The 27,034-nt window shown below is 44.4% G+C and overlaps 1 protein-coding gene across 3 annotated transcripts; it reads right to left on the bottom strand.

The window, feature by feature from the left end:
- Nucleotides 1-1,121: 1,121 nt before the first annotated feature.
- KBTBD11 (kelch repeat and BTB domain containing 11) lies at nt 1,122-23,065 on the bottom strand. Of its 3 annotated transcripts, none has more exons than XM_037392363.1 (3): nt 22,936-23,065; nt 7,897-8,028; nt 1,122-7,453 (listed from the first exon to the last, which is right to left on the bottom strand). In XM_037392363.1, exon 3 carries the CDS (start codon nt 7,376-7,378, stop codon nt 5,609-5,611), a length of 1,770 nt encoding a protein of 589 aa, XP_037248260.1. In that variant the 5' UTR covers nt 7,379-7,453; nt 7,897-8,028; nt 22,936-23,065; the 3' UTR covers nt 1,122-5,608. The 3 variants fall into 3 exon arrangements, with proteins under 3 accessions (XP_037248260.1, XP_037248259.1, XP_037248261.1); XM_037392362.1 differs by lacking the exon at nt 22,936-23,065 and adding an exon at nt 22,618-22,909; XM_037392364.1 differs by lacking the exon at nt 22,936-23,065 and adding an exon at nt 22,457-22,599.
- Nucleotides 23,066-27,034: the final 3,969 nt, after the last annotated feature.

Below are 27,034 nucleotides of genomic sequence, written 5' to 3'. Positions count from 1 at the left end.
AAACTCACGGTTGAGAGAAAGGCAGTTTAATAGGTAAAGCAAAAGCTGCACACACAAGCAAAGCAGAACAAGGGATTCATTCTCCACTTCCCACCAGCAGGCAGGTGTTCAGCCATCCCCAGGGAAGCAGGGCTGCATCACACCTAACCGTTACTTGGGAAGACAAACACCATCACTCTGAATGTTCCCCCCCCCTTCCTCCTTCCCCCAGCTTTATATGCTGAGCATGACGCCATATGGTCTGGGATATCCCTGGGGTCAGCTGTCCCGGCTGTGCCCCCTCCCAGCTCCTTGTGCACCCCCAGCCTGCTGGCTGGTGGGGTGGGGTGAGAGGCAGAAAAGTCCTTGAGGCTGTGCAAGCGCTGCTCAGCAGTAACAAAAACATCCCTGTCTTATCAACACTTTTGGTCACAAATCCAAAACCTACCCCATACTAGCTACTATGATGAAAATTAACTCTATCCCAGCCAAAACCAGCACACCTGCTGATTCCTAATACTGATGGGTTCATTCCAGCAGCTCTCAGCATTCAGTAGGCCAAAACAAATGAAAGGTGTGTGATTATCTATTGAGTGCACAATTTTACTGAGCTTTTGTGTCAATCTCTGCTTCTAGTAGCAGTAATTACTATTACTACAGTGGAACTATTACTACAAAAGCATTAAATTATCTCAGAGTAGGAGCTGAGGCAGTAAATATTCTTAAAAACATACATTGCTACAATAGTACTCAGGCTCATACTGCTAATAGCTACACAGAGATGTTCTGTTAAATCCAGCATGAATCTGGTGCACAGAATAATCCCAGACAAAAAAAAGAATTTCTCCTTCCTGTGCTTTCTTAAGTTTCCCAGGAGCAATGCCACTGAAAAAAAAAGGCCCAAAGATACAATTCTGTCTAAGTCTTCTGGGTTCATTCAGGTAGAAAGTACTACATGTCAGTCTAGACACAAAGCAAATCACCCCAGCACCACTGTTAAGCTTTGTGATAATGAAGGGTAACACATCTATGGAGCTGTCAATGGAATGGACACCGTAATGCAGGAAAAAGCAATAGGCCACTCATGAATAGCAAAGAACAGGATACAACACTCTGAGAGCCAATCAAACAGCACAGGAGAATTACAGCTTTCATGTGAATAATTTATTCTTTTACCACTTCAAATTTTACCAGGTACTTATTTACAAAGAATTTTTTTTGTGGACAGAATTTACATCTGCTACTGCACAATTTTATTCATTAACAGACTATGATTAGCATCCTTCCCATGTTGCTTAACGGTGCCTGTTTTGATCAAGTAGGGTTATTCTTTTGCCAATTATTTCTTTGACTTAGTTTCCAAGTGTAAATACAATTTGTACACATGTCTTTGCTGCAATTAAGATTTCTTTTATGGAACCAGTTAATAGATTGAAATAGTAAGGTTCCATCTATTATTAGCATTTACTAAGAAGGCTTGTTTCTTTACTGAAGCAGGGATTTAGTTTTAGATGCAATGAAGGCTTTAGGCATTTGCATATTAGGCACTGCAATGCCTCTCTACCAAGGCGTCACCCCTGAGAAGAATCTGAATTATGTGCTTGGCCTCCCAGTACAGTGCACGGAGTCCCTCATCTCACACTGGCAACCCAAAACACAAAGCCTGTCTGGAAAAGCTTTCCACAGAAGAAAACTTGTTCAATTGCACCAACATGCACTAAACGTGTCCTGAATTACCCATCCAGGAGCTGGAACCTGGAATCTACCAGAACGCAGTGTGCAGGAGCCCGCGTGTGCTTTTGGAAGGATTTGCATGAGGTTCATTCCTGAAAAAGAGCTGCAGGACGTGGTCCTGATACTCTTCTTCTAAACAGTCATCTAGATTTCAGAACACACACACATGAAGTGGGAGGCCTGAGTTCAGTCCTTACTCAGCTTAAGGGAATTCAAGCCAACATCCTCTAGCAGATGACCTTGAAAACAGGATTACTCTTAGAGAGGAAGAAGCAGAAAAATTATCTCCTGCACATCCTATTAAAAGTGGGAGAAGGGGACTGTGAGATTCATGGAGAAGTAAGACAGCAGAGAGAACTATGTCTCTCCAGCTAGTCTCAGATCACTTAGTGAGGATGAGGGTTTGAATTCACCTACCTGGATAATTTCTGAGATTTTTAGCCAAATAATGTATAATACAAAACACATAAATATTTAGACATCCGGGATTAGCTCCAAGAGGTCCTTCAATCCATTGCCAGTCAGGCAGCCAGAGATGCAGACTGAATCCTCGAAGGCTAAGAAAACGAACAGTATCTCCACATTCCCATGCAAATACAGCAGCCTTCAGGCTAATAGATAAAATAGCTGTTTTAAAAGCAAAACATATGCAAACACAATTTGAGAGTGGCCTGCCCCTTTAGTTTGTACCACAAAACCATATTTACACCAGTGGCTTCTGTGTATTGCATCATCTGGTTTCAAAGGAGTTGAGGCAGTAGCTACATAGGTTTGTAACTGCTCAGAGGTGAATGGGTGGGGGGAACTGCTCAGCACCTCCACATGTCAAAGGGACAGTTAAGTTCAACTGGAGAGTTCTGGGATGACAATTTTGGTGTTCAGATGCCTGAAGCGTACCTAAATTCTGGGTTTAATACCCACATTTAATAGGGTTTTTTTTGGATACATTGAAGATATAACTGGGGGAAAAAAGCAGCTCTCAGCAAACCTGCCTCAGGCGTACCAGGGAGGAAACAGGCCACAGAGTAGGAAATCTGGCTAGAAACATGACTCTCTTGTCAATCATCAGGCTGTGATTAGGCAAAGAGGTACAAAAGAAACAGGTTTGACAGACAGCTACTAATGAAGACCAGATTTTGCCCTCATTTACACTGTGTAAACAGTGAAAGCAGGTAAGCATTTGATTCAACCTTCTCTTACAATAGGAGCTAGCAAAATACGAACCACTGCAGGTTCATAGAACACTTATTACTGTAAAGATTATTTCCAAATGTATTTCTTTGTGGTGTACAGCAACAAATTTTGAAAGAAAGGATATGTTTCATTCTTTCCTGAAAGTCTGTGGCCTTTTTTCGTAGCTTAAACCATGGAGACTTCCCAAAACTCATTTAGAAGCATTTTCATGCATTAGCAGGAATGAAAATTCTTAATTAATGCTTAATTAATAGGAATGCAAAAGCTGGCTTGATTCCTCACTATGCCATGGTATAAAAACTATACTACTTAATACTTTGAACTATGAAAAAGTATTTTATTGTAAGATAAAACAGACATTTCCTTGTGTGTTCCTGGTGACTCTACTAGTTCAAAATCTGGCTTAGTGCTTATGTCTTTAGTTTAAGTATACACCTAAGTGTTTCACTACACAGCTTGAAATACTTTCTACGGTTAGTAAAAATAATGCTGAAGGTAACACATAATTTTTCTTTCCTGCTTAAGCTACAATGCTGTACTTTAACGTAGAGTCAACATTTCCAAGGATTCTTGTCTGAGAATTAAGTCCATCATTCAGTGAAAAAAATAAATTTCTTTGTGAATCATTAACAAATATGCCATCTGTGGTATTAAATTCCACCACACCAACCTGTACTGACGCTAAGATAAGCATCACACTCTGCAGGCCTACAGCTGCTACCTGGCTGATGCTTTAATTAGCTCACTAGGGAATTGGTTCACTTGGCTAAGAACTTGCAGGGCTGGACCACTGTTTTCTACAGGATGGCTAACCAGATCAGCTGCATTAAAACCCTGTGCAAGACAGATGGAGAAAAGGAGACACCCCCCCCCCCCCAAAAAAAAACAACAAACCCAACATGAAAGTGAAGGAAAAAAATATCTATAAACTCACTATTCTATTTTGTGTAGATGGTGTCTCTTAGGACAGAGCCTGCTGCCTTCCTTTGGAACTAGCAATAATGTATAAGAATGCTAATGTCCTGTTTAACAGAAACATCTTAATAAAACATAAAGATCTGCTTTCTTTGATGTAAGATCTTTCTAAAATATGAATCTATACTAGAGCTTTGAGTATAAACTATTCCCTTCCACAGTCCACACAGTTCCAGGCTGAATTACCAATAGCAAAAACACTGGCTATCTTTTTCAGAAAGGGTCTCTCCGTGATTTACCATAAAGCTAAAACATTTGCCTTGCCTATTGATTTTTTTTATGTATATAAAATGTATAAAATAAATGCATGTGCCCTTTTCAACACAGTCTGTCTGCGTAGATGGATTACACTTTTCCAGTTCAGAGTAACATGACAAAAAGTATGCTCCAGCTTTCCACGGGCAGGAAGAAGCTTTGTATGGTTGTCTCTCATTAGGATGCTGCTACACAAACAGACCTTTTGGGCAGTTCAGAATCCCAATGACAACATATGTCACCAGCATGTACTGCAATTAGCAAGGACTTATTGATTACAGCAATCATTAGATTGAAATAAATAAAGCAGTCTCTCAACCAAAGGATAGGGAAATAACATCATGCTAGTGCACAGTATAATCAACATGTGTAGCACATTCCTATTTTCTATGGCCTCCTCTGATGGTCTTGCACTAAGTTGGAAAAGTCTCTTGTCAGAGGTTACTGAACATACAGTGAAACATTTAAGCTGTTTGCAGTCAGTTTCAGAGAATTTACATTTGGTTTATGTTGATCTTCCTTGACTTGCAGTTAAAGAGCAGCTGAAGTACAAAATACTTTCCCAACTCTAGTGGCATACATGGTCATGTCAATCGGTTGCAGTCTGAACAGCTTCAGTTCATTTTTGTTATAATTTAGAATATCTGTTAAAAAAGGTAATAAAACGATGTCTTTTTATACAGAAATCATTGCCTTTTTGAAATAAAGAACATATCAACATTTCATATCTGCTATAATACGCCACATTTTAAAAAGGTTACGTGTCTTTTTTTCTTTCTTTTTTTTTTTTTTTTGTATTCCAAATACAGACATGTGGCACACATTTGTGTTACTCAAAACTTTAAGTCTGCTATCTGTTAAATCATTTGTGGTTGAAATTCCTGGGACCACACAGTGCCACATCTTCCTTAAACTATCTATTGCACCAGAAATGAAAGGCTGTGATGGAGAAGTTCTTCCTATACTTTTCTAACACAGGAAATAGTTAGTTTAACATAAAAACAAATGCACCCAAGCTACATTGCCAGCAGTGTTTATCCCTCAGTATCATCCCAGAGAGAAAGAAAACAAATGGCAGAAAAGGCTCCAGCCCGGATTGCAGCTACATGTAAACACGCGACCAACACCAACTGTCCCATTATGACACTGTTGTCAGGAATTTTTTTAGAAATCCAGGTGTAAAAAAGTTTTCCCCAGATTGGGAATTGGCACAAACATTATCCAGAGATTATCCTTTATAGCAGCTTTTCCTTTCATGTGCTTGGCTTTTCACACAGAGCACAGCAAACACAGGAAGAGTTACAACCAAGCAACTCCGGCTCAACATCTTGGGAGCAGAGAGGAGGAAAGAGGGAGTCCCTTCTCTCTGCAGACCTGTCAAAGAGGGTTCCCTCTGCAGATGGAAGTTTGTGGGTCCCCCACAGCTGCAACCCAGCTTGCCACTTGGGAAGCCAGAGCCAGGCTGGCCACTTCACAGGGGGAGGGAGCCCTCCTGGTCCCCTGCTTTGTCCAGCCTCTCAGGCAAGGTGAGCACAAAGGGTAGAAGGACACCCTTGGCATCCAAGGGAGCTTTAAGAAGCTCCCCATCAAAGGTGCCCTTGAGCCCACCATCCGCTTCCACCTCACCGTCCTGGGCTAGGCTGAAGCGAAGGGTGCCGGTCCGGTTGACACAGTAGATGGTGTTGCCCAAGGGGGCACAGCGGAAGGGCTGGATGGGGCCACCGCTGGGCCGCAGGCTGGCACACTGGCTCCAGCGCTTGGCCACAGTGTTGTACCGGAAAACTTCGACACCGCCTGCAGTCCCACCACCTGGGCCCTGCTCCCCGCCACGGCCACTGCTCACATCAAAGCGGTAGATGAAGCTCTTGAAGGCCACCATGTCAGCAGAGCGCCGTCGGCTGCTGTTGTAAGGGCACTCCTGCCACTCGTCACGCTTGGGGTCATACTTGAGCAGGCGGTAGAAGAGAGAGCCTCCTGACACATAGATCTCTCCATTGCAGGTGGTGGCCTCATGAGCCACAGCAAAAGCACCCTTGGGCAGGGGTGCCACAGGGCTCCAGCGGTCAGCCCGTGGGTCATACCTCTCCACGGTGAAGAGGCACTCGCCCCCCACAGCATAGAGGTAACCATCCAGGGCCAGCAGCTTGAGCTGTGAGCGGGGCTGAGCCAGGGGCCGCACCTGGCTCCAGGTGTCGGTGAGGGGGTTGTAGCAAAAGACCTTGTCAGAAAGACGGGCCCGGGGCTCACCGCCTGCTGGCCCTGCCACTATGCCCCCTGCTAGGAAGAGGTAGTTGTGGAGGACGCACATGGCACAGCCCTTGGCATTGGCCTCCTCAGGCAGGCGTGTGAGCACTCTCCACTCACCGCTGGCCTCGTGGTAGCAGTGGATAAGGGAGCCACTCTCCTCCAGTGACACCACAGAGGAGGGGCTCTGCGGCCGGCTGCTCTCGCGGCTCTGTGGCCGGCTGCCACCACCCAGCCGCTCGAAGGCATCACTAACCTCGGCCACCAGCAAGCAAGGTCGGCCGGCCTCCACGCGTCGCTGCAGAATGAGGTCCCGCTCAGTGCCACTGAGGCGGCCATAGACGCTGGGCTCCCGCAGCACCTCCAGGTAGTGGTCACTCATGAAGCGGTAGGCGGCCTCTCGCAGCTCTGCCAGCCGCTGCTTCTTGGCCAGGCAGAGGAGCTGGTAGCAGTTGTTGAGGCGGAGCTGGGCGCGCATGGCCTCGGCAGCACAGTGCAGCGCGCAAGGCATCTGGAGGACGCGGGCGCCGCTCACCACCTCGGCCAGGTTGTCATGCCGCACCTCGCCCATGCGGGCTGTGTACACGTAGTCGATAAGGAGCCGCAGTGCCCCGTAGCTCACCCCTTTCACCCGCAGGACGTCCCGTGAGGCGCGGGCACGAAAGTAGTCGCTCTTGGCCGCCAGCACCGACTTGTGCGCCCGGATGCGACGCCCCGACACCTCGATCACTAGGTCGGGCTCCTCCGCCGGCCGGTCCCGTGTCCCCACCGCCTCCTCTTCCTCCTCCTCTGGCTGGCAGGTGGCGTTGTTGATCTCCCACTGGCTCTCCACCACCCGGCCGCCAGCAGCGGGCGGCTGCGGCTCGGCTGCGGAGGCGCTGAAGCAGAGGGAGGAGCTGAAGCCGCAGGGGGCGGCCGGGGTGGGCGGCGGTGGCGGCGGCGGGGCGCCGTGCCCAACCCCGCTCTCCTCCTCCTCGGCCGCGCCGCTGCCCTCCATGGAGCCGCGCTAGCTGCGCCGGCGCCGCGCTGCGCCCGTGCGGAGGGCTGCCGGCCGCGGCGGAGCGGCCATCACCTGCGGGGGAGAGCGGAGAGCGCTCAGCTTCGCGCGGCCGGGCCCCGCTCCCCCCTGCCGGCTCCCCCACCCCGCTTCTCCGCCTTGATACTCAGAGCCGCCGTTCCCGCAGGCGGGGCTGCCGCTGGTTTCCGGGGCTCAACCCGCGCTTCTCCTTTCTCTGGGGGATCCACCCTGCGGCTCTGCTGCCTCCCGCTACCCGGGGCTAACTGCACTAGCTTACCCCCCGAAAACCTGACCTCTTCCTGGTGGGGGGATCGCGCCGATGAGCGCCTCAGCAGCCTGAAAAGCAATTCTGGTTTTCCTGTTGCTGTGCAAAAATTCTAGGCGTTTTGCACACACTGCATCCTTTTCATGACAACTGGACCCTACGCTATGCTGGGCAGTGAGGAACAATGTCCTTTAAAGGCAGATACTTCGGAGTACTATCATGATTTATTCACCTTGTGCAACTACTTCAGTGGAAGGTAGTGGTTGCAATCTCTTCTGGAAGGAGATTCCCTGCTAGCCAAGTTTTCCTTTACATGACCTTCATGAAGGTTTCTTCCTATCACTGCTCCTCATAGGCATTCCCCCTGTTTAAAAGAAAAAGTAACAATTCAGTTAGTTTAAAAATCGGTATCTCCTGAGTTCACTCAGAAGTTTGGGATGATTAGTTGTGTTTCCTTTAATGGGGTATCTATAATATCCCAAAGTCACCAGAAGTATGCAAATAGATTCTACATGTGTGTGTTTACAAAACACATCAAAGGATTTTTTTTTGTTGTTAAGAGAAAAGCAATCCAACATGTATGTAACAGCACATGTAGCTGTAATGCATTAGCAAGATGTAAATCAGGCTTCATAGGGCCTGGTTCATGACTGAAAGATTCATGGCTTCTGTTAATAAAAAGTAGAAGCGAGCAAAAATCACAATAGATAATTAGAACATGAAGTTTCTTCTGGGAAAATGGCAGGCTACAGGGCATGTCTGTAAGTAGATTAGTCCCTGTCAGCACAATCACCACGCAGTTGTATCTTCATTTCACAAATGTAGTTTTTAGAATTTAGCAAAGTGCTGTTTGTTTGTCTCATGTTTGTTTATGGATTTCCCAGGCTTGGTTTAAGTTTTGATGAACGATGCATGAAAATTGCCCAAATGTACTTAATTCCATTTAATAAGTATCTGCGACTGTGATTCTATTTTTAAGAAGGTTATTAATTTCCATTAAAATCCCCATTGGCAGTTTTTTCACAGTCCTCAAGGAACACTCATTTCTATGTAAAATATACCTTGTGACTTCTTTTCAGTAGAGATGATTAATTTACCCTATTAAATTAATATTAGGAAAATCTAACTTTTTTTTTTTTTTAGTGAAAGCATAATTGGTAGGTGACATTGTCTGGAAACTCCTGACAGACATGAAAACCAGAAGCCTATACTTGTGCAAGCAAACTTCACTTAAATGATAGTATCAGTCTTCTCTTAGAAGTTTTTACCTTGTGCACTTGCCCGTGAAGGACTTTCTACTACATTTGATCACATTCAGTTACACAATAAATCAATACAGAGGTTTGATTTCTGGATATTTGAGCCTTTGAGACTGTAACAAGGTTTCAACAGCATTTGAAAACTTACGAGAATGAGTAGATTTCACAAACTTTGTCTTTCTCATCTGGGTGTTCAGAAATCTGGCACTTAGAAACTTTCTATGACATTTTATAAACTTTGGATAGCTTAAGTGGCAAATTTTCTGGGGTCCAGACCCAAACTCGGTAGGTTATGCTTTACTGACTTTTCCGCAGCTTTAACTAGACAAGGAGAATGCAGCGATCTGTGTGTACACTCAGTGTGTCTCTGGAAAACACACTGATTCATGATTAATTTCAACTGGGCAGCAACCCTGTCAATGTAATTTTGTTTTTCAGTAAGTCTTCACAGTACTGAATTCACTATGTAACCATTTTTTATTCCAATTTATTATGCTGTAGACATTGAGATTAATATACTTTCTGCTCCAGGCCCTCCAGAGCCCTGATCATCAGCTTTGTTTAAGAGCAGCTACTGTAGCCGACACTGGCAAAATTACATAGGTCAAATGGAGATCGTTAGAAAAACACCTACAACGTCAAGCTGTGATGCACTGTTATATTATGAAAATTGCTACCAGTACCTCATTTGTAATATAAGTAATTGAAACATTTTTTGTCTCTTTCCTGGGTGGAGTGCCCTGAGATTCAACCCTTATCTCACTGGAGTTCTGGATAGCTTGACCTCCTCAATCATGAGTATCCAAAGGGTGCTAATAGACTTTCCTCAAATTCTCCCAACTTTATGATCTGTCCTGGATCCAAACATACCTCACTTCTCACTTCTACTTATGTTCCCCCTCTACAAGGAGGAATGAGTAGCTTCAAATAGTTTCAAGCTCTCGGTCTTCTGTTTGATTTTTCAAGTGAAACTATAAAGGACGAATGAAAGAGAACGCCACCAAAAATAAGTGTGGGTGACTAAATGTGAGAAGTCAAAACCAGTAACTAATACCAATAATATCGCCATATGGTGAAATGTATTTCCTGCATCATGTCTCAAAGGAAAATAACCAATTAGAATATTCAAAGTTGTTAAAAACAGCATCCAGAAAAACTGATCTTTTCAACTTTCTCAACTAATGCAAATTAAAAGGGTGAGATCCTCCTCAAGCACAGTAATCATACCTTTTCCCATATTCAGATACCTGCTTGGCTTAGAATTTTGACTTGACACTGAAAGGTTACTGAGAAAGAAGCTGCCACCCAGCACAGTCCTAACAAACATCTGGGTTAACATCCTCTTGAGGAAACACACGGAGGAAGGACTGATGGTACAGCTTGCTAATGGCAAGCAGCAGAATTCTGAAGAAAATTATCTTCTGGTATATTTAAAACTAATTACCAAGAATATGTTGAAATTAATGCTGAGCATGAGAACTTGAATCAAAGTATCACATGCAATTTAGACAACAAGGAACTCTAACAGGGAAGCTGAAGACTTAGAAAAACTGAACAAGAGTCTGGAGGACTTTGTCAAGGACAGAGCAATGACTGCTCCAGCAATCTCACCACTTCTGTCTAGCTGAAAACAAAGTATAGAAATTACACAAAAATTAAGCTGAAAAAACAATTGAGAGAAGTTGTGGAACCTTCCCATTATTGAGCAACATGACCTACCTGAATTAAAAGGTCATGGATTTAGTATAAAACAGGAAGAAGCCGAAAGGAGGTGATGAAAATATAATCTTCCATTCTTTTCTTATCAACAGTGATCAAAGAGTTGTTTTGCTGTTTGGTGACAGAGAACATTCAAAAATTACAGAAAGAGAAAAGACACTTGATAGCCATGCTGATTCAAAAGGATGTGAGCTCCTAACAATCTTGTTTGGCTTAAAACAACCTTGGTTTTAGCACTTTTTTCCAAAATTCATGAACAGGATAGGTACTGGAAAAGGAAGCAAGCTGTTTAGAGTACATGGCATCTGTAGACTGATGTCACCTTTTATACTGGGGACTTTTAAGGCAGAAGCTGAATTACTTGGACTGAAACTGTTTTCATTATCATGGGTTTGGTCTAGAAATGATGTAATGTTCATGGACAGAGGAACTGCCAACAAACATGAACTGTATTTACAGACTTGGCAATTACACACTTACAATATCCTGGATGTGTAGCCCCAACCTCAGACGCTATAAGACATTGCTCAAGTAACAGCACAGATAAGGCGTAGCTTTTTCTGACAGAGGAATTGCAATGAAGGGCTGCAGGTAAAGTTTCCTGGCACTACATTCATTTGGCAGTTCTTCTGATAAAATCCAATTAAATGCTTGTTTTTCATTGTTCTCTATTTTTTTTTTGTGCAGTGCCAAAAACCTTTGACCCAAACCCTGTCCTGTAGCAAGACCCACTTTCTCTGGGGAATATGCACATGTGGGAGGAATTGGGTTACTGCTCTCCAGTTCACAAATGGAAACTGCTCTGACTCAGTCCCAGGGTAAATAAAAGCAGTGCTTTCCCTATCATAAGCAACTCTAATTTACATAAGCAGGCTATCCTCCCCAGGAGACACTACACCAGTTCAGAACTGACAGAATGCTGTTCTGCTCCACCTTAGTCCAGGAAATGCTTTTGTAAAAATCAGCACTGCCAAATTTTACCTCAGTAGAGAATTCCCTCAGGATAGGGGCGTCATCTGATTGAGATGATTAAGGAATCCAAAGAGGCAGGATCATCAAAAGAGGGAAAACATGCCTTGTGTTTATTTTAAAAACTAAAAGATGACTGTTAAAAGTAGAACTGGCCAATGTGAAGACATTTGGCTCAGCCCAGAAGGCAAAATCTTCCGGAGGGCAGAGTCAAGTGCATATTTATAAAGATGGTCTCTTACTCTCCTGCTTATTGAGCAGATATGTGAAACCTAGGGGGGAAAAATGGTCTCTTCGTAACTGGGGAAATTATCTGGAGCACAGAGATGCCATTTCTCTGAAAAGGCCTGGAGCACTTGAATTCTTGCATCCTATTACAGATTTAAACTCTAGATCTTAACGACTTGATTAACCTCCTGCTTGTAAAAAGAAAATAATTTTTTCATGTCTTACCTCAAGAAAAATTGGAGAAAGAATAGATTTTTGTCCCCTTTTCTAAATTTGCTTTCCCTTTTTTAACATTAGGAGTGCCCAAAATCTGGGCTACCACAGTCCCAGTGTCTTGCCCTGCCTACTGGATATATGTCTTTTTGTAGTACTGCATCCACACTCAAGTTGCCTACGCAGCTTCCTTGTGATGTCCCAGGATGCTGCAATTTATCACAACATGTAATGGAGGTATGAATGTTTTTATCTCATAATTGCAAAAATTTCACACAAACATAAAGAAAAATAAACATCTAAGATATGCAGCTTATGATTAGACCACACAAGAAACATGTGGGCAGCAGTTTCTCATCAGAAACTCAGAGGAAGAAAAGTCTGTGTGTGTCTGGGCAAGGAGAAAGAGAGAGGAAGTAAGTCATAATAAAAATATTATCAAAAGCCTGATGAAATCAATATTATAGCTAGCAAATCTAAACTAAAATATACAAGTTCTAAACAGTCATCATGGCCAGAGAAAAGGTTTCTCAACAGTGATATCCATAGAGACAAATGTTCGCTAGAAAGGAAACTATCTCTTTGAGTTCCTTCCAGTTCAGACTCTTCAGAAGTAGTTAGGGCAGAGCAGTCTCTCTCAGGAGTTCCCACACCGATAACACTCCCACAAAAGCAAAATCTAGCAAATGTCAAGTGCAATTCCTCTCCAATATCTCTTAGAAGAAAGAAAGACTAACAAGAGAAGAACAGTCAGAAACAAGGTTTTGAGTGATTACAATAACTTCAGGGAAAATTTCAGGGCTGATGTGATGTCTCCATTGCTAATGGAATACAGATCAGGAGACAATGGGACAGCACTGCATTGCTGAATGTAACAAAGTTTTTTATGGAGAATTGTTACTAGTTCTAGACATGGCCTCCTAAATACAGTTCTAGATATAAGGTGAGATCATGTCTGTGATAAAGTGAAGTTTGGTTACTTTCATCATAACTGGACACGGCTAACACTACCTTAGATGAACAGCTGTATGTAAGATACCAGCACAGTGCTGCAGCTGAAAGGATGAATGCAGTCCTTGAATATGTATACTGGAAAAAAAGGAATAACAGTAGGGAAAAGGTTACCTGCCATCCATAGCATTAGTAGGTTTGCAATGGAACATGATGGATGGATGGATGCATGTTACATTTTGGAAGTAGTATTTAAAGATTTGGGAGGACAGAGAAAAGTACCAAATTATTTAAGAGCTATAGAAAAACACTTCAGTGAGAGACTTGCAACAGCACTCTGCAACCGCACACGAGCCTACTCTGTCTTCACGCAGTGTATGCCAGTCTCGAGCCAAGTCCCAGGCAAGAACGTGATACCTTGCTTAGGCATCATCTCACAGCCACACTTCCATGGCTTTGGAGAGAAAGTGGCTTGTGCTAGTAGCTTGGAGAACAGGCAGAGCAAGCCTTAGTCAGCCTGAGAAATGCAGTGCTGACACTTCTTCAGGGCCTGGTATGTTTGTTGTGCGACTTGATGACTGTGCATAAGTGTAGGCACATGAAAATTCTTGGTGGAGAAAGCCCTAAACAAATCAAGGGGTGGAAGCATAAACAAACCAAAATATTTACACTATGCACTGGGGGTGGGGGGGTGGGGGGGGTGGGTGGAGCATAGTGTGGATACTGGAAGTTTACATTCATTGATGGGGAGAGTAAAGAATAGGCTCAAGGAAGGGAAATCTATTGAAGGTGACTAAATACATATTAAACACTAAAACTGCATCCAGCTTAGGAGGATCCAGAGCTGGAAAATGGTCAAAGTATTAAATATTCATAGATAAAGTAGTATCCCATGGGGAAATACATATTTTTACCCTGCTACACACTTCTTCAAATACTGGATTATGGTTCATGTGGGAGGCAGGATGCTGGGCTAGGCAGACATTTGATCTGACATGGGAAGACCCTTATTCTGATGTGATAAAGGAAACCAGGAGGGTGTGACTTGCTGGAAGGCACTTGGGAGTCCAGGAGGAATGAAATTTGACAGAAGCAGTCTAGCTGATTTAGTGATCCTTTCTGACCTTAAATTCTGGAAATTGCCATACACTAGGAGTACTCACATCAAGCAAAGCATCAGCCTGTGATAATTAAAAGCCTCATTTGAATGTTAGTGTGGTTAACTGCTATAATGTCGACTGCAGAAAAGCTTTTCAGCATTTAACTGTGTTGTTGACAAATAAATAATTGCAAACATGTTCAAAATCTCTGAGAACACTTTGGCAATGTTTGCATTCTCCTCCTTTAGGAGGAGGAGGAGGAGAATATCCACAGAGAAGACAAGTCAAGCAAGCCAGCAGATTTCCTCAGACAGGAGTCAGGCTTGGTTTTGCGTTCCAGAAGAGCACTTGATCCCCATGAATGTGCCACATTCTTGCAACACACCTGCTACATACTGCATTTATAATAAAGAAGATGGGCCAATGTATTTGGAAGAAATTAAATTCCTTGCTTTAAGATAAAACTGGATTTTGCTTTTAATATCATTATGAAAAGGACATGCGGATTAAAGAGCCCAAAGCACCAGATATCTGCCAAAGTATGTCACCATGGTGCTTGAGAAAGACAGAATTTGGTAAGTAACAATAGACTTCAAAGGAAAGCCAACAAAGTTCCACCCTTCTGAGATTTATGCCTAGGAAAAGAAAGGAAAACTTCTGAAGGAGGGAATAATGAAAACACTTCTTTCTCCAGAAAAACTAGATCAGGTACTTAAGAGAAAAAAACCCTACTTTTAAAGACTGAACAGGCTCACTGATTTCTTGACAAATTAAGTAAGCGATGCTTAGAAAGGCAGAGGTCCTTCAGATACATGGTGAATGGCACCATTCTCATTTTTGGAGATCATATATTGTTTCTTCGCCCAGATACTTTTTCAAACTGAAGTTTACAGTCAATCTAGCCATAGTTGAAAGTTACATTGCATCTAGTTAAGATTTACAAAATAGTTCCAGGTTTCTGCAGACATTATCTCTACACTGACTTTGGACTGGATTCAAAGATGGAGAGACGTGCTGCAGTGCTAAACATGGCAAAGGCTGACTTTGAGGGCAGTTTTATCTGGCAGATGGCAATGCAACAGAGATATAAGACCCAAGACTGCCAGATCAGATAGCAAAAAAACCCGCCAGTGTAACAGCCCTAATCTGAAAGAAAGAAAAGAATTAGCTTGCACAGACTTCTCTCTGCCATGGCAGAAGCACTGCTGGTAGGGTTTGCTGTTTGGCCTATAACTGTGAACTATTAGGTGACTCATGGGAGTCTGACTTCTTTTATTTATTATTTCATGGAAACTAGGCCAAGGTGGAGAGACATGAAGCCATATTCCTACACAGAAATTATCTATGGGTCACATGTACCTCCCAGTTCTCCTGCAAGGGCAAAGACACATACTCTGTGTCTGAGCTGTACAGTACTGGTCCTGGAATGGACTCTGGAATGTATGGACTGGTTCTGTACCCATACATATTATGTGAGTACAGTTAGATGTCAATTGAACAGGATCCATAAAAAACAGTGTAAAAGAGCTACTAAGGCCTAGCCAGTAATAAAATACCAAAGACTTTTGGAAGTGGTGATGAACTTGTGCAGTCAGGAGGTGGTAGTTCTTGCTTTGGGTGCCTTAGCCCAGCTTCATCTCTAAAATAAACCTACATTATTTTAAAAGACAGCAGTACTGACTGTTGCTGCTACTTCGCCTTTCTCCACAATGGTTAGAGCTCTGACCAAGCCCCATGGGAAACTTTCCACTGTTCCTTTCTTTGCCTGACAAGATTAAAACCCCCACATGTCAACTGAGTGCCCAAACCATCAAGACTATGCAAGGCAGGTTACTCTCCTTCAGACTAAAGCTGCATTATTTTTCAAAGAAACAAACAAACAAACAAATGTTACTCAGGGAGAGAAAGAAGAATCCTAGGTCCCATTCCCTGACACAAGGGAACTTTCTGTACTTCTTCCTATTGCCTTTGGTGGGGCAGGGCTCAGTTATACTGCCTGGAGATCCAAGCCATTCCAGCTTGTGCTAGGATTGAAAAACACTTGCTGATCTCAAATCAGAAACACATGCTAGAGTCATAGGTACTTCTGCGGCAAGACTTTACTATCAGAAATACCTGTAGGCTGTCAGCACAGATTTCACCAAACAATGGGAATGTTTTTAGCAGCAACTATGTAACTGAAAGCATAAGAAACTATGAGGCAACTCCATGTAGTCATTGGAACTGAACAGGTGAAGAGGAGAAAATCCAGTGTAATGCATGCAGTTTACATTACTAAAAGGTAACAGTTGCTGGCCATTCTGAGACAGAAGTAAAATAGGCTTCTATTAATATACTCCCATTTCCATGGCCTGACACTTTCTGCATTGGATGCGTACCACTTTTTGCTGTAATGTGAATTTCATACGCTGAGCCTGGGTGTTCAGGCAAAGGCCTTCTGGCTGCACTGATTTCTCTGACTATACTCAACTTTTACATTTAGACTTTAGTGGAAGTAATTCAGTATCTCTCACAATATATTTTTTTTCCATTTCACAGAGCAGAAAGGTAACAATTCAGATGACTGAAAGACTGAAAGGGACAGAAAAGACTGTCTGTTTATCTAATCTTATTCCTGCAAGAACAGGCCAAAGAATTTTACTTCTGTACCAAACCAATAATTTCTGGCTGAATTAGGTTCAAAGCATTGTTCTTCTCCAATCATCCATCTCAGATCTATATGGTTTCTCTGTTTTGGCCAATGACCTTGATGGAAAATCAGGTGGCAAATCAATCATCCTGGATACCTTGAAGAAATATACATGCTGCTTTTCACTTTGGACTTCACTTTTTTTGTCTTCCACACTTTTCTATCTGCTGACTTGGCAGCATTCTGTTTTCCCAAAATTATCCATGCTTTTTCTGAAGAGACATACAGACTGGCAGCACAATCATGAAGGGTGACGGTGATCACAGCTACCTCAGGACAGTCCCATCTGCTTTTGGATTTCCTGACACAGAGAAGTAAAGACTGTAGTATGGCTGACTAACCTATGATTCAAACATGTGCCTTCCTTTTCAAGTGCTACAGGATAAAGGCTTGTTAATGCACACAGTTAAATCTATATCATGTGCAACAGTCACAGTGCTATTCTTGCACTCTGCAACCTGGGCAGAGCTAAATAGAGTCAGGACCTGGAGTAAGAATTAAGATCTTCAAATCAGGATGTGAGGCGGAGAGGTGTTTGGTTTTATGGTTGTGATTTGGGAGATGGGAGAGGAAGCACAGATTCAGGGATCTTGTGTGGTAATTGACCATTTTGATTTTGATGTTTCAATCTTAAGTCTGAAGTTTTGCTTCTGGCTAGAGAGAGGTTTTAAATATACATCAATAAAATCTCCTCAAAGCAGATATTGAGGCTTTTCAGCCACTGTACCGCTGAAAAGATACCCGATTTTGGAGGTGCAATAGAAGCATTTATTTCCCCGTACGACTGCAAAATCTCTTGGTAGCAACACTGTCCAGGCATTCATTGGACTAACAATCTAATAGGTCCTTGCAACTCTGTTGCCCACCATAAAGGCCTTCTGGTCTTCTGTCACAGAGAATGAGTGGTATTGCACCAGTGAATTTTATCATATGAATGCACATAACAGTCTTTGCCTTCCTTTTCCTATATCACAGTGTAAAACTTCTTAGGATACATGGCACTAACTCCAAAGCTCACAAAGCAATACACTCAAATGACATTTACTTTACTGTTTCTGCATCTGCTGTGAAAACCAAACTCCTTCAGGACTCTATTATCAGTTACTATTAAACAAGAAATATGTCTGTGGACTGCCCACTTCCATGGCTTTGGAGAGGATGAGGCTTGTGCTAGTAGCCTGCAGCTAGAAACATCCACCTAAGTTTCAACAGAGCTTTTTGATAAAACCAGAGTCTGACATCACTTTAAATCCCCCATTGTAGTCAAGGAAAAATTCCCATTAACTCCACAATCATCTGGATTTCCTACACTGCTGTATTGGGCTTGTACAGCAAGGTTTTGGTAGTGGGGGAGCTACAGGGGTGGCTTCTATGAGAAGCTGCTAGAAGCTTCCCCTATGTCCAATGGAACCAATGCCAGCCAGCTCCAAGATGACCTGCTGCTGGTCAAGGCTAAGCCCATCAGCAATGGTGGTAATGCATGTGATATATTTAAGAAGGGGAAAAAATATCTGTGCAGCAAACTGCATCTGAAGATAGGAGTGAGAATATGTGAGAACAACTCTGCAGACACCCAGGTCAGTGCAGAAGGAGGCGCAGGAGGTGCTCCAGGCACTGGAGCAGAGATTCTCCTGCAGCCTGTGGTGAAGACCATGGTGAGGCAGGCTGTCCCCCTGCAGTCATGGAGGTCCATGGCGGAGCAGATATCCACCTGCAGCCCATGGAGGACCCCATGCCAGAGCAGGTGGATGTGTCCAAAGGAGGCTGTGACCTGTGGGAAGCCTACACTGGAGCAGGCTCCTGGCAGGACCTGTGGACCCGTGGAGACAGAGGAGCCCAGGCTGGAGCAGGTTTGCTGGCAGGACTTGTGACCGCCCAGGGGACCCATGCTGGAGCAGCCTGTGCCTGAAGGACAGCACCCTGTGGAAGGGACCCACACCGGAGCAGTCTGTGCCTATGGGAAGGACTCACGTTGGAGAAGTTTGTGGAGAACTGCCTCCCATGGGAAGGACCCCATGGTGGAGCAGGGGAAGAGTGTGAGGAGTCCCCCCCCTGCAGGGGAAAGAGCAGCAGAAACAATATGGGATGAACAGACTGCAACCCCCATTCCCCTGCGCTGCACAGAGAGAGGAGGTAGAGAAATGGGGAATGAAGTTAAGCCCAGGAAGGAAGGGGTGCAGGGAAGGTGATTTTAAGTTTTGGGTTTATTTCTCATTATCCTACTCTGATTTGATTGGTAACAAATTAAATTAATTTTCCCAAGTCGAGTCTGTTTTGCCTGTGATTGTAATTGCTGAGTGATCTCCCTGCCCTTATCTTCACCCATGAGCCTTTTGTTGTATTTTTTTCTCCCCTGCCCAGCTGAGGAGGAAAGTGATAGAGCGGCTTTGGTGGGTACCTGGCATCCAGCCAGGGTCAACCCACCACAACTGTACATACATATGCATACAGTAGCCTTTTTTTCTAACTGAGGCAACGAAGGGAGTTGCAGTAAAGGGGAGATGAAAGCAAGTTACATGGTATGAGGAGAGCTCTCCCATGAAGAGATTTGCCTTGACTGATGGAATCAGAACATTTGTTGTTTGCATGCCATTCCCTTAGCAAAGGGTTGGCTTTTGGTTCTTACTGCCTAATACTTTAAAAGATGGGTTGCAGAAATAATAGTTTTATCTCCAGAGCTCAGCGCCTGTTCTTCCAATCCACTTACAAAAGAGGGAGAGAAGAAAGCAGAACTGCCTAAGAAAAAAAATAAAATAAAAAATTGCATATCTTTGACAGGTTGATAGTCTGAAATGATTCAGAAGTCCAGGAGCCTTCCAACAGTTAAGAGATCCACATGCAAAGCTTACTCTGTTCCTTAAATACTCCTGGAAGAATCAGTGTCCAGAAAAACAACAAACAGCTTGTGCTAATCTGTGAATTTGTATGTGTAAAGTAACTTCAATACTATTAATTAATGAAAATCATGTTGTGACAGACAACATAACAGCATGGAAGCTGCTTGTCCAACTTACGTGGATTTGTATGGAAAGGTTGTGGTTTCTGGCACATTTCCGAGTGAATTAAAAAAGGCTGTCAACCCATCTGTTTTAGCCAGAGGCACAGCAATGGCACCTCGTGAAACATCGCACCTGAAAAGAATTTATGTGACACATCTTTCTTCTCCCTCTGACACACAAGAGGGAAACGCAAAGTCTGTAAAACTGCTGGATTTTTTTTTCAGCTTATTTTGCATTAAATAAACTGACTTAACCGATCATGAACTCCTGCCATCCTTACTGATGAGGTATAAGAAACTGGAAAGTACCAAATGTGCAGTTGCAGAACAAAGGACCTAGCCAGCTCTTTTTTGCATTAACACTCAATCACCCATATACAATACTGACCCAGTCCTGTAATTCTTTCAAAGCCAAAACTTCCAGTTAGTATCCGAGGAGCATTTTAGGATGACAGAAAAAAGGCTACAGAATTGTCAACACTGTCTAAGGAAAACACAGCATGTATGGTCCCAATCCTGGAAAGAGTTACATGGAGACCTAAATGCTCTGGTCACAAGACTAGTCCCACTCATAATGCCAACATCTACATACGTAAACTGAGTGTTTGCTTAATTAACTGCAGGAGGAAAGCAAAATCTCTATCCATTCACTGTATTGTTACGTGGTTACAAGTCCTGGCACAAGGAAGCTAGCAGGAATGTAAGGCCCAGGCTAAGGAATAAGCAGGTCCAGGGTCCCCTCCCGCTCGGTGACAGCTCAGTCATAGATCAGGTTTAACTGGCTGTCAAATCTTGAACTGCTATAAAGTAATTCTTCAATGAAAGGAACTAATCACGCCTGTTCTCTGACAAAAAAAAACCTGAGACCAAAAAAGAAGCAGAAAGAGCAGATGATGACAATTCCATTGAAAAGTAAAACAGCAGACATAAAAATGTCATGTCCCAAGAAGGCTAATGAGATCAAACACAATGAAAAGGAGCTCATTTTTTAAATGGGTATTTCCAAGGATGTGAAGGGGTATAAAATGACTTCTCAGCCTCTGTTCACAGGAAAGCAGCAGCCTCCTAACTGCAATGTTGCAGAATCTTAGTAGGAATAAACAGCAAAATCCCTGAAAAATCCATGCAGGATCTCACAAGAAAAAACAAAAACAAAAACAACAAAAAAAAGAAAAACAAATCTACTTTAAAGAAATGGCAGGATTTCCCTTTATGTTTTATTATACCCTTCTTTAGCACCCAGCTGCCCCTAATATCCTCTTGCAACAGGATTCTACAGAATGCTGAAACCCCCAGTAAGTAGGATCTGGATCCAGTCATCTAACCACATCACTGTCTCTACGGTAACCTAGGCCAGCCCTAAATACTATAATCCTGCTTTACTATAGTAAAGCCAGTTAATGGCTTTCATTGAATGTTCCTGCCAAGTAATGGTGCTCTAATACTTATTGACATTTCAGATCTGTCCACCTATCTGGACTATTTGTTACACTGAAAAGTGATGCAAGTAAAGCATTCATAGAAGAAAGGAAGCTATTACAGATTTCAGTCTTTCGATATTATCACGGTGCAGTCCTGAAAACTCTAGTTCCTAAGTGTGTCACCATTGACTTCAGTGCCACTACTGACAAGAGTGAGTCCCTGCAGAGTGGGGGGGAGCTGGGACAGGCAAAGGACTAGTCCTCAGCTCTTTGGCAGGTTCTCATCAGACAGTCCCATTAACAGTGGATGACCAGAGGATCCCATTGGCATGAACTGGATGTCCTAATTAAAGAGTGAATAAATGCTGTGTGATGGGCCCTGGGAAGAGGAGAATGCAGAACAGACAGGATGGGCCAGAGTAAAACTGGGGAGTAAATATTGCTTTGTCAATACTAGTGACAATTTAATTAGTATTTTCCATAAACATTCCATTTAATTCCTTTTTGGGAGACAGATGGTTAAGTCTTAGAAAAACAGGAGCTCTTTAGCTTCCCAGATCATATAAAAGGACTGTTCTATTTTATTGCCATCCCATTTTTTATTGCCCTACTTTTTTTTCTACCTTTTTGTTCTAGTTTTCTATCGTTCAGTTTAATTGCTATGGAAAAGCTTTACAGAATATTATTTCTAGAGGGTTTATTTTTCCTCAATGGGTAAAAAAAGTTAGCTATAGGATTTAATACTATCATTTTCTGTGCTGTGTGTAAGTCTGGGTTTGGGAGCTGGCTTTTTATTGCTTTAAAGGACCAGATATAAAAACCTACCCACTTCAGACAAACAAAATTCAGTAGGACTTTTCTTCAGGCATCTTCCACCCTGCAAAATCATACTCGCCTGTGTGCGCCCAGGGCTTGCACCACTCGTGCTTTTAGTAGGATGGGGAAGCACGCCATATAGAATTTATAGCGGGAAGCAATCTGCTGCAGTTACACATCCCTAAACGTAGGGTAAAGAGTCGTTTAGATTTTTAATAGGTCAGCAGGATTAAAACAAAATACGTAGGCATCAGGTTTGGCTCCTCTGCGACATATGGAGAAGGGATATGGGGATATGCCCGGCCTTCCTCCTGCCCAGGGCGGGAGGATTAAGGGGGACTGAGGGAAAAGAAAAGCGCGATTCAACCTGACGGTGCTCCAGACTCACACACACACACACACACAGAGCCACCGCGGCGCGGTTTTTACCTCAGCTATGGGCAGACACCGGCACCGACCCCCCCGGAGGCTCCGCGGCGGCGGCCCGGGCGGGCGATCGGGCATGTCCCGGGGCCCGACCCCCCTCTCCCGGCCCGCCACCGCGCTGCCTCTGCGCTCCCCTCCCGGCAGGGCGGGGGGCAGGGGCTTACCTTTCGGCGACGGCCGGCGAGCCCCTCATTGCTGTGGGGAAGCTCCCTCCGCCCCGCCTCGCTGCCGGTAGCGCAGCGGCCCCGCTGCTCGGCCACCGGAGCGGGAGCTGGCGGGGGAAGCCGGGAAGGAGAAGCGGGGGGGGGGGAGGGGGGGGGCGGCGGTGCGATGCCAGGCGACGCAAATGGCTGAAGCGCAGGGGCCGGGCTGGCGGAGGAGGCCGGGCGGCCGCTGTGTGGAGGGGGCGCGGGGCCGCGCTCAGCCCCTTTGTTCGCCTGACACACTAGCGCACAGCGGCAGCGGGAGGAGGGGGCACAGACCTGTTGCTCGCGGTGACGCCCGGCGAGGGGAGGCTGCTGAGGCGGGAAGCGGCAGCCGCGCTCCGGCCCGGGTGCCCGCGCTCCCGCGCTGGGGTGAGGCGGCCCAGACGGGGCGGGCGGCGGAACGGCCACACCTGCCCGCGCTGAGGAGAAACTCCCTCCTGGCGGCGCCGGGCGGGAAAACGGCGGGTCCTCACCTCGGGGCGGGGTGGGAGGGAGCCGGCCCTGAGGTAACCGGGGCGGCGGCACCGCTGCCCTGTGGGAGGCAGGGCCGGTAGGGGTGCGGCGGCCGGAGCCCTGGCTGACCGCGGCCTCTCGGAGGGGCTCCAGCCGGAGCCTCTGGGTTATTGGGGTTTCTGCCGACGGAGGAACAACGAGGTGGTGGTCAGGTGGCTTCCCTTTAACTGCAGTTTGGGTCTGAGTCCCATTTTGTCCTGTTCTTCAAAGCTGAAGCTCTCATCAGAATTCCCAGAATTAGACCCGTTTTCCAGTTCCTTGAAAGAAATACCCTGGGTCTGCTGCTGATGCAGTTGGCGGTACTTACCTACCTAAAGTTCCACCACAGGCTGCAATCTGACTTCTACCAAGACAGCAGACACTGTCACTGCACTATCCAAGCCTTTCTAAACCATTGGTGGTGCCTGAATACTACTGACTCAAAACTTCATCTGCAGCTTTTCTCTTTTCCCCTCTTTCCACTGACTCTAGGGTCCTGTCAGACTGGTTCTCCTGCAGCTGCCCAGCAAGTGGCTCCCGGCCCTGGGAGACGCTCCTGAGCAGACTTGCAAAAGCTGCTCCTGTCTCAAATTAACCTGACAATTAATTTCTTCTATGCTGGCAGTGTAACCACTGCAGCTGTATGTTCTTCCAGCTTTCATGGAGGCGACGGTTAAATGTGATTGGGTGTCTTCTCATTCATTTTGTCCCATTGCTCCTACCTTTTGACTTTGGTTTTGCTAAAGCTCTCGTGTGTTGAGTCAGCGCTTAATATACTGAAGTGCTTGCATGCAGTGCTGGGTAACTGTAACCACTTGAAACCCTTGGCTCCACTCACGTTGCACACTTAAGTGCAGTGTTAACTGGAAGCTGGTTTTCAAGCTGAGGTCATGGCTGATCTCTACTGAGAGAGGCCAGTGTGCTTCTTGGTGCCGTAAGATAAGTAAGTAATAATCACACAGTGTCACAGGGTCTCAGAATATTTGGTAACCACAACATGTGGCATTAGCATAATTGCAAATTCCCCACTGTCCCCTGATTTAGGTCCATTACATGATTGGACTGTTGATTTCTGTAGGTGGCTTTATTCCTAGCTTGCTGGAAGAAGTTTTCCATGTGATGCAGCAGACCCATTAAAGCCTGCCAGAAATAACTCTTCTCTCCTGACACCAGGAACTAATTAATCTTCCTGCTGTTTCGTGTTACTTTAAATACTATGTATTTCAAGATGATACTGAAATGATACAGGTCTGGGAAATTATTTTCACTTTTAGAATCCCCATTGTTCTATGCCTCTGTGGAGAATTGTCTCCCCTTGAGGTGCCTGACTTCTGTTCACACTAATGAGAGTTATGTGACTGTAGCAGCAGTATCATATGTGAGATCATTTGAGATTGTTCTGACTCATGCTTTCTGAATATATGACCATTTTAAGCACTACTGGATTTGCTTAGCTCCTCTTCAGGTTTAACTGCCGTATCACATTCCAGTCTTTGTGTACACAGAGATGTCTGAGCTACGGTTTCTGGAGACAATTGAGAGGAGGGTGGGTAAGAAGTAGCATATTGTGTTTATGGGCCATACTTGCCCCCGTGGCTGGAGCCAGCAAAAGACCTATATAAACCCCAAGCTCCATGGAGGTCCTAGCCTGAGAAGTCAGGTAGGACTCGGCTGTTGCACGCTTGATCCTCTGTCCTCACTGAATACTGCCAGAAGCAGACCAGTTAAAGCAACGTCAGTTCTGCTTTTTGAAAATTCACCCTTGGGTAGTGATTCCCTAAGTCTGCGAGCCTCAGTCTATTGTCCTCCCTCCGAGTTTCTTCCTGGTCCGCCATGCACCTTTGTCATCAAACCTTCAAGGCAAAACAGATATAAAGGAGAACTGCTGACATCTTAGCATAAATTTTGCAAAATACTGCTGCTCTTTGGATCACAGGGTGGGAAAGTTCCCATGGAGAGTAAGCCTGCTCATCGACTAGCCTTTCAGTTTTCAGTAGAACTGGAGATGATGCTAAAAACTAGGCCACCCATTCTAGAAATCATCTCAGTTTTAGCTGTTTGATTTCCCTACTTAACTTGAGTTCCCTGAGGCTCCATTTATAATCAACGTACAGGAATAACCATGTCTGGAGGGCAATTTTTCTCACCTATCTTCCACATCTTACCTTAGGATGAGGTGAATCATCATTTGGTATTCCTTGTTTCTCTCCATTAACTGTAAAGTCAGACTGGTACAGCTATAAACGATTAGTTTTTAAACACCTAAATTACATGAGATGAATCATTGTCCCAGTGTAGAAAAAGCTCTGTCCTAAGGAAATCGGGTATGACACAGCTTACATGATACATAATTTGGTGCCTGTCGTGCATTTCTGTAGCCCAGCCAACATGACAAATATTCAGAGGGACTGATTACTTGTGATGCCACTGCTGGCCATCAGGACTTGCTGAGATACCTGTGTTTTGCAAGGGGCAATTAGCCAGGAGCAACAACAGTAGAGCGGTGAGCACAGTGAGGTGAGCAGAGGCAGGAGGTGTTTGCTCTGGTCTGTCACAGAAACCTTAGCTAGTCCCTGCCCAGTCGTATACAGTGGACTTCCTTCTGGACATACAAGCCATCCTTTCTGCCTTACAGTTACCAGCAATAGTGCTTAATAATAAAAAGGGAATACAGTTTGGAACAAAAGATTTTTATCAGCTGTTTCTCTGGTTAAAAAAAATAAAAATTCCAGATGAAGAAATAGGAAGAGGAAGATTTCTTCATCTTATACGCTTCCTGTCTGTTTAATCCACATCAGGCAAAACAGAAGGTTTTCAATTTCTTCTTCCTAGAAGACATCAGACTGTAATGCAGAAATGGGCAACAGAGCTGAATGCCGTTATCATGACAGGATCACCAAATGGCATCCTGACCCAGAGAGATGCATCTGCTCAGAGCTTATCAGGGCCCTGCTCTTCCTGGGAGCAGTACTGCATTTCTTTTCTTTCTCCCACTGGCTGCTGTAGCAGCCGCATTGCTGCGATTCCCAGCTCTGAGGCTGTCACACAGGACTGGACTACCCTGGTAGCTGGTGCAAATGCACTGTTCCTCAGTAAAATTTTCCAGCAGATCACATAAAAATGAATCAGCCTAGGGACTGATTCTTGGCCAGTGAAGCTACAGAATTTCTCATTTAGGGAGGTTAGGAATCATTTCATAAAATCATTATTTCACCCAGATGAAATACTCAATCTGCATCCTATATATAGACCAAAAGGCTTTAAACCTTCCTAAATAACAGGCTCAGTGTAGCACACGCGTGCATATGCAGGCTAGCTCTTACAAGTAAGCAGGGTAGAATCCTGCAGATAGTGTCACCCATGGCAGCATGGAGCTGAACATGGGCCCATGCTCAATTATTTAGCTAGCTAATCAGGTGGGCTTTGTGGCCTTTACTTGCTCAGTACGATACAGTGGGGGCATATGTCCACCCGGCGGGATTGGTATGCCTACACAGTCTAGATTTGCTACCAGTGTCTATGCAGATGCAAAATTGTTGGTAGGCTATTCTTTTGTGGTTTAGATTGGTACAAGGATGTCTTGGAAAAATAAACATTGCAGTATCAAAATTTTGGAACTGACAGGCGAAACATAGTAGTATTTCTCCTGTGCATACTGGAGTATCGGATACATGGCGGGAGTAACTGATGTCCCTGCAGTACCCAAAGATCTCATTCATGGCCAGAAGCCAAAACATAAAAAAACCCAAACCAACAAACAAAAACCCCAAACCCAAACAGAAATGAAAACTTTACTCCTTTTGCTCATTCTGTGTTTGACAGCTGAACACTCCTGTGTGAAATGTTTCTTGGTATTATAACACAATGGCCTCAAGGATTGGTT

The sequence above is a fragment of the Falco rusticolus genome, chromosome 6 (genome assembly GCF_015220075.1).
Source record: "Falco rusticolus isolate bFalRus1 chromosome 6, bFalRus1.pri, whole genome shotgun sequence".
In the NCBI taxonomy this organism is placed as follows: Eukaryota; Metazoa; Chordata; class Aves; order Falconiformes; family Falconidae; genus Falco; species Falco rusticolus.
Note: the sequence above shows the minus strand (reverse complement) of the source record. Positions and strands in the feature narration are given on the sequence as shown.